Source organism: Oncorhynchus mykiss, chromosome 17 (genome assembly GCF_057628025.1).
Source record: "Oncorhynchus mykiss isolate SJ-2025 chromosome 17, ASM5762802v1, whole genome shotgun sequence".
NCBI classification, from domain to species: domain Eukaryota; kingdom Metazoa; phylum Chordata; class Actinopteri; order Salmoniformes; family Salmonidae; genus Oncorhynchus; species Oncorhynchus mykiss.
The window spans coordinates 39,534,002-39,546,114 of NC_143038.1; the positions used below are offsets into that span (position 1 = coordinate 39,534,002).

The following is a 12,113-nucleotide window of genomic DNA, read 5'->3' on the forward strand; positions in this document are numbered from 1 at the left end:
TTGTACGGTGGTTTTCCTGTACCCACCTGTCATCCTCAGACAGTCTAGTGTCACATCCCCCATACTGCTTGTCTGGCTCTCCACCAATCAGAGCCTCTGTGTCATGTCCCTCTCCCACTCCCACACAGCACTTCAACTGCTCCTGATGAGAGAGAGAAAGAGAGAGTTATCAAAACTTTAGGTAAGTTTCATGAAGAGGGACACTATGCAGGGAGCAAAACAGATACCAATACTCAGCTGACACTTTTAGAGGGCCTATATAATGTAAACGTGTGGGGTGACTAGGAGAGGGGGTTGCAAGAGAACAGTGTTGAAGAGAGCACGTGAATCCAAGAGAGTTCATCACAACAGAGAAAGAAAGAGGTCAAACAACCAGCCAAGCATTAATATTTTAATGAGCTGGTCACAGAGGGTACACTGTCTTCAAAAAACACCACCCTCACACACACGATTACACACACACGCACGCGCGCACACACACACACAGACACACACACACACACATTAACAGACACACTGACAGTCACACACATTCTTTGACCTCACCTCACTCTAGTGTTTGTCAAGGCGCACATGCCAATCTATTGTAGTTTTTATGTTACCCAGCAACAAAACCAACCAGTTGAGACCAGGAGGAGGAGCTATAGGAGGACGGGCTCATTGTAATGGCTGGAATGGAATCAATGGAACGGAGTCAAACATGTGGTTTCCATATGTTTGATCTGTTTGATACCGTTCCATTAATTCCATTCCATTCCCGTCCTCCTATAGCTCCTCCCACCAGCCTCCACTGAAACCAACCCGGTGTAAATACAGTGGGAGAGGAACAGCTTTTGATTTGGAAAACATCTTTCGTCATAACTCCTTTACTGCCTTGATTGCAGATTGATTGGGTGAGTCGGGCTACACACACACACACACACACACACACACACACACACACACACACACACACACACACACACACACACACACACACACACACACACACACACACACACAGAGAGAGAGAGAGAGAGAGAGAGCAGGAGCTATTTTCTCTGTCTGACTTAATTTGCACAATGCGTCTGGCCTGGCTGGCCTTGTCACTGTGGAGATGAATCAACCTCTAACAGGAGATTTGCCTACAGTACAGCAGGCTATGTCCTCATAGAGTAAGCACAGTCGCCGACAGGAGGACTGGGTCTACTTCGGCCCGGTCTCAAATGACACCCTATTCCCTATATAGTGCACTACTTTTGACTTTGTCTTCACAACCCTGTCTGGTATGTACAGTAGCTGAGTTAAATTGTTGGTGTTACACCGGCAGCTGTATAGCAGTCCAGAAGGCAGCTAGACTAGCAGGCTCACAAATCTCCACCGGTGTACATAGAAAGCTTACAGTGTATAAGTTGGGCAGTAATATGTAACCAAATTAGGAATTTAGGACAACTTCGTACTATATGCTATAGTGAGTAGACCTAGCAATGTGGTATGAAAATAGATTTTTTAAAGTCCCTTTTTTTTTTTACATCAAGGGCAAGTCATCCACGTGTACAGCGATAATATCATAACTAGTGTATATCGATTGCAGTAAGTCATTCAAAAATAAGGAGCCATTCTCCTTCAAAACAAGGAGTCATTCTATAATAAAAAATATAATACATTTAGCAGACGCTCCAAACCAAAGCGACTTAAAGTAGTATACGCAGATGTTATCGTGTGGGTGGCACCACTGGGAATAATGTTCACATCTTGGGGAGAGATGTTATGACACAACCAAACTATTTTTGCGGGGATCCAAACAGCATGAGTATAATAGGTGGGGGTGGGGCGAGGGTTACAAGTCAAGACAGAGCAGGATTCCTGGTAGTGCTCTGCAGTCACACCTCATTTGAACATCTTTACAGTATAGTATTGGGGGGCTTAAAGCCACCCAGAATGAAATACAACCTAATGCTAGCTAGCATGTCCTCGAAAACATGCAGCGATAAATTACACAGGCACAGACACATCTCGCTAAGCGGTGTGGCTTAAAGCTCTGTTGGGGAATAGAGAACTATGTGTAGCTCGACTATACTGGACAAAAATATAAATGCCGCATGTGATGTGTTTCATGAGCTGAAATAAAAGATCTCAGAAATGTTCCAAAAAAAATAAGCACAAAAAGCTTATTTCTCTACATTTGTTTATATCCTTGTTAGTGAGCATTTCTCCTATTTCAAGATTGTCTGAGACCAGCCACTTTAACTCAGTAAAATGGATGAAGTTGTTGCGTTTATGTTTTTGTTCAGTATAGTAATTTCACTCCATTTTGCTGTAGCTTGGTGATAATTAAACTAAATTCAAACCTAGGTAGTGTTTTCAGTAGTTAATTACTTTTTTTTGCCATGTAGCAGTGTAGCTAACTACTGGAAATACACACTACCTTTTTTACACAAAGAAAATAAAATATGGGTGAAGTAGGCAAGCATTTCCTTTCTTTTTTGGCATCAGACCGGCCTTATTCTCACTTGAAACAGTTTTTGTGTTTAATAGGCTAAATTACACATTCTGTTAACATTTGACTCCAGAGCAAACTGTTCTTGCAATTTGTAGTCTATGACATTTCAGATTTAGATGTGATAATCACAAAGTAGTTTGTATGCAGTGAACTACTTTTTCAAAGTAACTTTAGTTAAGTAAACTATATTTTTCTCAAGGGTAGGTTTAGTGTAGCTTAAATTTTTCCAGTGTGAAGCAATTGGTAGCTTGGTAAACTATATTTTCAGAGAAGCTTCCCTATCACTGGCTAAAAGTGAGGTTAGCATGAGCAGACGCATTATGAGTAAATTCATAGCAGGGAACAAACACACAGCAGTGTTTCCATGGGCCTTATCGCTATCCCTCAGGCCTTGTGTCCCCATGTTCACACCACTGACAGAGGGAAATGCCAACCGTATGCATACTGATAAACAACACACACACACACACACACACACACACACACACACACACACACACACACACACACACACACACACACACACACACACACACACACACACACACACACACAAGCCTCTGAGGGGTCGAGAAGAAGGATTGGAATAAGCAACAATAGGTAGAGAGGTGTTGGAGGGATAGAGGTGGAGAAAGACATGTAATTAGTGGCCCTATGGACTATGGAGAGAAAGAAGCTGTTCGGCTAAGTATCACTTTTATGTTCATGTTCATTCGAAAAAAGATTTGGTTAAAGTGCAGATAATGACATTGTTCAGACAGGTTCTCTTACAGCGCTGGTGTCTGCTGCCCGTCTACGCAGTGTCATCCGCTGGCGACTCCGGACAGAGAACAACCTCAGGGATTGCCGGCTCCGGGAGGCAAAGCTACGCAGAGGTGACACAGCCCTGTCAAACCTCCTGCCCCCTCCCCCACCTTCACCCTCATCCTCCTCTTCCTTCTCCTCCTCTTCTTCTTTTACCACCACCACCTCCTCCTCATCTCCCCAGACTAAGTTCAGTGCCCCCTGTAGGGAACGACGCACGCTGCCCACCCAGCCAGAGACATGGACCTGGGCGGAGGACAGTTTACCACCCAGGTACTGCATGGCTGTTGGCTACCACGTGATGATGCTGACAGGTCCCCGTGCTGACGGGGTCACCATGGAAACCAGTGAAATTAGGTAACCAAGAGTCAATACTTGAAAAAAAATTGGATTAAGGTTTGAGGTGGAGATAACCCTTTCCCCTGACAGTGTTTTACTTCCTGGTGCCAAAGTTCAAAGATGGCGGTGGTAGAAATTGTCCTCCTCCAGGATAGTCGACAGGAGCCAGTACAGGTTGAGTTCATCAAAGTCTGATTTAGGTCCAAAGTGTGCTGCTAGGGCAGGATCCATCTTATCTCCCCATGTCCTCCTGTATAAACCTCACTCCCGCTTCCTGAAACAACTCTTCTTCTTTAGCCCTGTCAATCATTTGAACTGGCCAACAATGTGCTCAGAATACAACAAAATCTTCCAATGACACCACAGGGCTCACTTACAATGGATCTGAGCACACACAGTGACAACTAGACTGACAAACACTAAGAAACAGCCTGAAAGTGAAAACGTACTAAGTTATAAATCTATGACTCCTGTTGCAGCTGATAGACTATTTTCCTTATTGTATGTATTGTTCTTGTTCAATGCCCAGCAAGCCTTAAAAATGGACTACGTAGAACTATTTTAGCTCTCACTTATGTTCTTTGTCTATTAAGTCTCTTTCTCTCTCTTGCTCTGGCACATTCCCTCGTTCACACACACACCAAACCTGTCCGTCTCTCCTGCAGTTAAAACCCCCTGAACTCCCAGGTTCTCTTTGACCCTTCCTCAAACTTATTTTCGGAAAATGGGTTCAAATGGGAAAATCAGATGGGAATCTTGACCGCTTCGGGTATCCATCCATGCACAGCCAGGTGAGATGAGCTTCATTCTCTGCTTTGATCTCCACAGAGCTGAGGGAATGTTCCCAACGTTCCCAGAGAACAACAAACAAAGCTGGGCTCTGTGTTAAGAAGTAAGGTGGAAAATCCCACAGGAAGGTGAGGCTGGGCCAAGGTGCTGCTCTGCTCTCGCCTCCCTCTCGCCCTCTCTCTGTGCTGTAGGTAAGGGCAGGTGCCGGAGTGAAAAGCCTACCTTTTTCAGGCTAGGGGAGGGAGAGAGAGAGAGAGAGAGAGAGAGAGAGAGAGAGAAAGTACTGAGAGAGAGAGACACAGGAAGAGACAGGAAGAGAGAAAGAGAGTTATGTGGAGAGTGTATGTGAGGTAGGAGGGAGAGAGACAACAGAGAGAGAGAGAGAGAGAAACAGGGAGAGAGAAAAAGTTATATGGAGAGAGTATGTGAGGTAGAAGGAGGGAGAGAGAGGAAAGGAGAACAGTGTTTGTGTGAGAAAGAGAAAGGGGGAAGAGGAAAAGGAGAGAAGGGGGAACTTTTCTGTCAGTCCATGAGCCCTCCTTCTCTTGCTGTGTATGTCTTTGTGTGTGTGTTTGTGAGAGAGAGAGAGAGAGAGAGAGAGAGAGAGAGAGAGAGAGAGAGAGAGAGAGAGAGAGAGAGAGAGAGAGAGAGAGAGAGAGAGAGAGAGAGAGAGAGAGAGAGAGAGAGAGAGAGAGAGAGAGAGAGAGAGAGAGAGAGAGAGCAAGAGTGAAGGCGACACTCTCTCAGCAAGGGGTGGGGTGACAAGGGACGGAGGGAGAGAGACAGAGAGCAAGAGCTAGCTTGAAGTACCATGTATGGTATTTATGAATTGCTGTCTTGAGAGAAGTGAGGTTGTTGAACAGTGTTGATAGATGGGAGGGCGGGGGGAGGATTCTAATCTATTATTAAGTTATGCTAGCATGCCTTCCACTACTACATACTGCCCATCTATCTGTCAGTCAGTCCGACAGTCAATCCATCAATCAGTCAGTGAATCAGTCAGTCTGAACGGGCCTCTCATGGTTGGCTGCTCAGCCTGGGGCTTGGATAGCAAATACTCAAGACCCTTTGACACTATGCTCTCTCAGCCCACATTAAAAAATACTACAGTTTACTATAGAATACTACAGTACTTACTATAGAATTCTATGGTGAACTGTATTATACTGTGGAATACTATACTACACACTGTAGTATCCCTCGATCATGTGTAGTACTATAGTGTGTTGTAGTATACTATAGAATACTATAGTTAATACTACAGTATTATCCGCAAAAAAAACTGTATTTTCCGCAAAAACACTATAGTCCACAGTGACACTACACTTTTTTAACTATAGTAAATACTACAGTATTTAATTTGCATATACCCTGCTCATTCCCCTCCCCCATATCACAAGTACAGTACAGTACAGTCCACAAAAATACTGCAGTAAATACTACAGTATACCACAATCTGCAAAAACACTACGTTAATTATTATAGTGAATATACTACAGTTCCATTACTACAGTATTTATAATATAGTTAACTGTAAACAGTACAGTAAAGTCCGCAAAACTACAGTGAATGCTATAGTACTGTATGCATGATATAGTATTTTTTTCATGTGGGAGACCAGTAACATACTTCATCTAGCTCTAGCTTACTCTACTCTACTTTAGCTCTAGTTTATCTCTAGCTCTAGTTTACTCTACTTTAGCCCTAGCTCCAGTCTAGCTCTAGCTTACTCTTCTGTAGCTCTAGCTCTAGCTTACTGTACTCTACTTTAGCTCTAGCTCTCTCTACTTTAGCCCTAGCTCCAGTCTAGCTCTAGCTTACTCTTCTGTAGCTCTAGCTCTAGCTTACTCTGCTTTAGCTCTAGCTTACTGTACTCTACTTTAGCTCTAGCTCTAGCTTACTCTACTTTAGCCCTAGCTCCAGTCTAGCTCTAGCTTACTCTGCTTTAGCTCTAGGTCTAGCTCTAGCTTACTGTACTCTACTTTAGCTCTAGCTCTTGCTTACTCTGCTCTACTTTAGTTCTAGCTTACTCTACTCTAGCTCTAGCTTACTGTACTCTACTTTAGCTCTAGCTCTCTCTACTTTAGCCCTAGCTCCAGTCTAGCTCTAGCTTACTCTGCTCTACTTTAGCTCTAGCTGACTCTACTCTAGCTCTAGCTTACTCTGCTCTACTTTAGCTCTAGCTGACTGTACTCTAGCTCTAGCTTACTCTGCTCTACTTTAGCTCTAGCTGACTACTCTAGCTCTAGCTGACTCTACTCTAGCTCTAGCTTACTATGCTCTACTTTAGTTCTAGCTGACTCTACTCTAGCTTACTTGTTCATTATGAGCTTTTCAAATCTGTATGAAACCAGTGAAATGTGTGACGGATTGCCATGACGTGCAGGAAATATGACTGGATTCACTGAAAGGTAACTTCAGTTTTTATTCCAGTAAATGTAGTTTGGTTATTTAGCACCACTTAGTGGACTAAATGGCAACCCACTCATTCAAAGAAAAGGGAATTAAGGAAGTGAGATAAATATAAGGCTAACATAGACTTGGATAAACTTCCCACATGACACAAAGCCTGTTTCAGCATAGGTAGCGCCATTGAGGGCTTTAAAATGGAGAATGACCTATATAGCGTTACCTTCCCCTGTCACAGAAACCATTATGGCAAAAATGCAAAGCAGAGCCCACAATCCAACTCTATGAATCACAAATCTGTTTTGCACACAAAAATTCTCTCTGCACTTTCATGTAAACACAAGAGTGTAGGACAATAGAACGAGGAAGTACGCCACACAACAACAAAGAAAGTGTGAATCACTGATGAAGGGAAAATACTTAGAACATGACTCATTGAAAATAATAGTTCTGCATTAGTCATCCTACTAAAAATACCACATTGAAGCAGAACAGCATTTGCTACACATAAATGCGGTGGTAATGTCAATACAAAGCAACAGGAGCAGTCTCCATATGTTTGTTCAAAACATTGCATAGCTCTAGAATTGCTTTCATATACATCTGTCACTCAAACCCTTCATTCAAATTCAAAATCTTTGGTGTTTGCATAATCAAAATACTAAACTAGATCGTGTGGCTAATTGATACTTCTCAATCCCACCAATGTGCATGGAATGTCATAACTTTTTTAGCAGTGACTCTTCCTAGCGGGTAGAACCAGATTGATATTCAAAATTAAAGCTACATTCTTTGTGTGGTGCGGGTGGATCAATAGAGATTACATTCATATTTAACCATGTCACCTGGACTGAATTCTCTAGTTCTCTTTTACACTGACGGAAAGTGTGACCGCTTTCAATGTAGCTGTTTGTTCTTCTATAAGGAAAAAAAGATCACTCACCCATAGAAGCCTCAGGTACGACAGACACATTGCTTCTCTCTTATTCCCCTTCACCAGTTTATCACTCTGTCTCCGAACACAATCTATCCTCTCCCTCCTCTATCTCTCACTTAGGTCGGTATGTCCTTCCTGTAACTCTCAATTTCCTTTCCTTTTTCATATCTACAGTCGCTATTGAATGTCTGTCTACACACCCGTTGCAGTCTTCACATTTACTGTTTGCTGCCTTAAAAAACTAACCTAAAAAGGGATTAAATTCGATTTTTTCCCTATCAATCTACACAACGTAGTCCACATTTTCAAAGTGAAAATGAATGTGTAGAAAATGTTCTCAATGACTAAGAAGTACTATATCAGGACTCCAACTGCACTGTTGGAACTAGGAACACAAGCATTGCGCTACACCCGCGATAATATCGGCTAAATATCTGTATGTGACCAATAAAATATGATTTGATTGTATATGTCTTCATACCCAGTGCGTAATTTGTAAATCGAGAGGTGCTGGAACAAAAAGTGAGCGCGAGAGGGGGGTGACCTGAGGAGTTCTGAGGTACCAGAACGCATGAGAAGGAAAAAAATTCACCTTTATAATAATATCATCACATTTCCGTAGTGGCAGAGAGTAGAGCCACTTGCAGAAGTTGCACACATGGGAAACATTTTTTGTGGCCTAGGGTCCAGGAAATGTTTGGCCTTTTATAAACACATGACTGGAGACTTTGGCATCATTTTTAAAAATGCAACCTTCAAAACAACTGGGAACTCGGAGCTTGGAAATCTCCGACGTCCGACATCAGCGTGTTCAAGACAACTGGAAAATCGGGAAAAAACGAACTCCAACTGGGAAAATGTATTTTGAACGGTCATCCAACATGGAATTCCAAGTTGGGAAGTTTGGCCTCTTTCTAGAGCTCCGACTTTCCGACCTGAAGATTGAGACGTCATGATTGGCCCTCGTTTTTTTTACAGAGTTCCCAGTTGTCTTGAAAGCACCATAATACCGCACAAAATATCGAAATGACAGGCTACTTTGACACTGACAAACTGAGAATCTGAGATCAATGAAAACAACCTTGTCTTGAATCCATCAATAGCCTAGGTGTGAGGAGACATATTGTAGGCTACAATATGAGGAGGAAATGACGGTCCTAAAAATACTTTCCAGTTTCACTGACTCACCCAATGACGTGCAGCTCACTCGCTGGTGATGGCATATGCGCTCGTGAAAAAAGCCTCTCTCTCTCAATATTTGGAAGTTGATCAAATATTTTGGTAGCCTACAGTTGACAGTTTAGAGTCTTCTCTAAACGAGAATTAATGAAGAGCCAACACGAATGAAATTTTATCGCATTTATTATAATTTTTACATAGCAAAATGTGACAATTATTAGTCTTTTTACCCTCCCTTTATTTAATTAGACAAGTCAGTTAAGAACAAATTCTTTTTTTACAATGATGCCTACCAAAAGGCAAAAGGCTTCCTGCGGGGACGGAGGCTGGGATTAAAAATACAGTATAAATATGGGACAAAACACACATCATGACAAGAGAGACACCACAACACTACATAAAGAGAGACCTAAGACAACAAGGCATGGCAGCAATACATGACAACACAGCATGGTAGCAAAACAACATGACAACAACATGGTAGCAACACAACATGGCAGCAGCACAACATGGTAGCAGCACAAAACATGGTACAAACATTATTGGGCACAGACAACGGCACAAAGGCAAGGTAGAGACAACAATACATAATGCGAAGCAGCCCCAACTCTCAATAAGAGTGTCTATGATGGAGTCTTTAAATTAATAGATAAAAATGTCTTTGGATGATAAGCCTAACAAGACCACATTCCATAGCATGAGTTAATGTTTCTGTACTGTGGTACCAAGGGGAGATGGCTCCAGTATGGAGTTGGGGGCCAGACCATGGTCTCTACACAATGAGAACAGTCTTTACAGCAGATACTGTTTGCTGTGAATTATTAGTATCTTTCATACGAATCCTAACCTTGTGACCCATTCCATACATCTGTTGTTTGTCATGAACATCCAAGAGGATGGACTTTGCTATAAAATGCCGCTCGTTGGGCTCACAACTAATCACCTATGGGATTAGCTCCATTACTGCAGTAATTAAATAATAGAATTTGATTGTTTTGAAAAAAGTTAAAAGTCTCTCCTTTTGATTACAATAATTCCACAACACTAGCTGCAGCGAACTGAAAAGAGGAGGGACCCAGGGATGTGTGTGCTTTGGGGACCTTTAACAGAATGTGACTGGCAGAAGGGGTGTTGTATGTGGAGGATGAGGGCTGCAGTAGGTATCTCAGATAAGGGGGAGTGAGACCTAAGAGGGTTTTATAAATAACCATCAACCAGTGGGTCTTGCGACGGGTATACAGAGATGACCAGTTTACAGAGGAGTATAGAGTGCAGTGGTGGGTCCTATAAGGAGCACTGGAGGCAAATCTGATGGCCGAGTGGTAAAGAACATCTAGTCGCTCGAGAGCACCCTTACCTGCCGATCTATAAATTATGTCTCCGTAATCTAGCATGGGTAGGATGATCATCTGAATCAGGGTTAGTTTGGCAGCTGGGGTGAAAGAGGAGCGATTACAACAGAGGAAATAAAGTCTAGATTTAACCTTAGACTGAAGCTTTGATATGTGCTGAGAGAAGGACAGTGTACCATCTAGCCATATTCCCAAGTACTTGTATGAGTTGACTACCTCAAGCTCTTAACCCTCAGAGGTAGTAATCACACCAGTGGGGAGAGGGGTATTCTTCTTACCAAACCACATGATCTTTGTTTTGGAGGTGTTCAGAACAAGGTTAAGGGCAGAGAAAGCTTGTTGGACACTAAGAAAGCTTTGTTGTAGAACATTTAACACAAAATCCAGGGAGGGGCCAGCTGAGTATAAGACTGTATCATCTTCATATAAATGGAAGAGAGAGCTTCCCACTGCCTGAGCTATATTGTTGATGTAAATTGAGAAGAGCTTGGGGCCTAGGATCATGCCTTGGGGTACTCCCTTGGTGACAGGCAGTGACTGAGACAGCAGATGTTTGACTTTATACACTTTGAGAGAGGCAGGTAGCAAACCAGGCCAAAGACCCCCCAGAGACATCAATACTCCTTAGCTGACCCACAAGAATGGAATGGTCTACCGTATAAAAAGCTTTGGCCGTCAATAAAAATAGCAGCATAACATTGCTTAGAATCAAACGGCAATGGTGACATCATTTAAGGTTGCAGTGACACATCCATAACCTGAGTGGAAACCAGATTGCATACAAGAGAGTACAATAAACATTAAGAAAGCCATTCAGTTGATAATTGGCACGTTTTAAGAAAGTCAGGCAGTTGATTATGGACACGTTTTTCCAACACTTTTGAGTTCTAGATAGAAATTGGCCTATAACAGTTAGGATCAGCTTGGTCTCCCCCTTTAAATAAAGGACGCATCGTGGCTGCCTTCCAAGCAATGGGAACCTCCCCAGAGAGGAGAGACAGGTTAAAAAGGTCAGAGATAGGCTTGGCGATGATAGGGGCTGCAACCTTAAAGAGCTCAGCCATGTGCTCCTTGTCAGTAACAACATTAATCAACATTAAGGGACATAGGCAGCTGTGAGCAGGAGGCATTATTCTCCAAGTCTTAGACCGTTTTCCAGAACTTATTGGGGTTAGACCAACAAACAGAGAACTGCTCCTTAAAGTAACTAACTTTGGCCATCCGAATAGCCTGAGTGCACTTATTTCTCATTTGCCTGAACGAGAGCCAGTCAGCCTGAGTATGCGTGTACCGAGCCTTTTGCCAAATGGAATTCTTGAGGTGGAGTAACTCTGCCAGATCATGATCGAACCAGGGGCTGAACCTTTTTTTAATTCTCGTTTTCTTTATGGTGGCGTGTTTGTTAACAATATCACTAAACATATCAAAAAAGAAGGTCCAAGCATCTTCGACAGAGGGGATCAACCTGATTTAAAGAGGCCAGGTCATGAAGAAAGGCTTGCTCATTACATTTTTTAGCAGGCATCTATGACAAATCAGGACGCGTCGTTTCACTGAGCAGCCATTGCGAACACAAGCTGTAAAACAGTGATCACTAAAGTCATTACAGAAAACACCAGACTGATACCTATCAGAATTATTTGTGAGGATAACATCAAAGATAGTAGCCTTTTATGAGTGTTTGGAGTCATACCTTGTGGGATTGGTAATAATCTGAAATAGATTTAGGGAGTCCCATTGCTTTAGGACTGGTTTAAGCATGTCCCAGTTTAGGTCCCCTGGCAGGACAAATTCAGACTTAGAGCAAGGGGCCAGGGGAGAG

At 42.6% G+C, this 12,113-nt stretch overlaps 1 protein-coding gene across 2 annotated transcripts in view; it reads right to left on the reverse strand.

Annotated features, from left to right (window-relative positions):
- LOC110494129 (uncharacterized protein KIAA1671 homolog) overlaps window positions 1–12,113 on the reverse strand; it is a 33,587-nt gene that overhangs the window by 5,378 nt on the left and 16,096 nt on the right. The window contains exons 1-2 of one of the 2 annotated variants that reach the window (XM_021568897.3): window positions 3,254–6,855; window positions 27–142 (exon numbers count right to left, since the gene is read on the reverse strand). In XM_021568897.3, the coding sequence (XP_021424572.2) occupies window positions 27–142; window positions 3,254–3,568 (431 nt within the window). In that variant the 5' untranslated portion in view covers window positions 3,569–6,855. Of the gene's footprint in view, window positions 1–26; window positions 143–3,253; window positions 6,856–12,113 lie in introns of those variants that run through there. The other variant, XM_021568896.3, reaches the window with a different exon arrangement.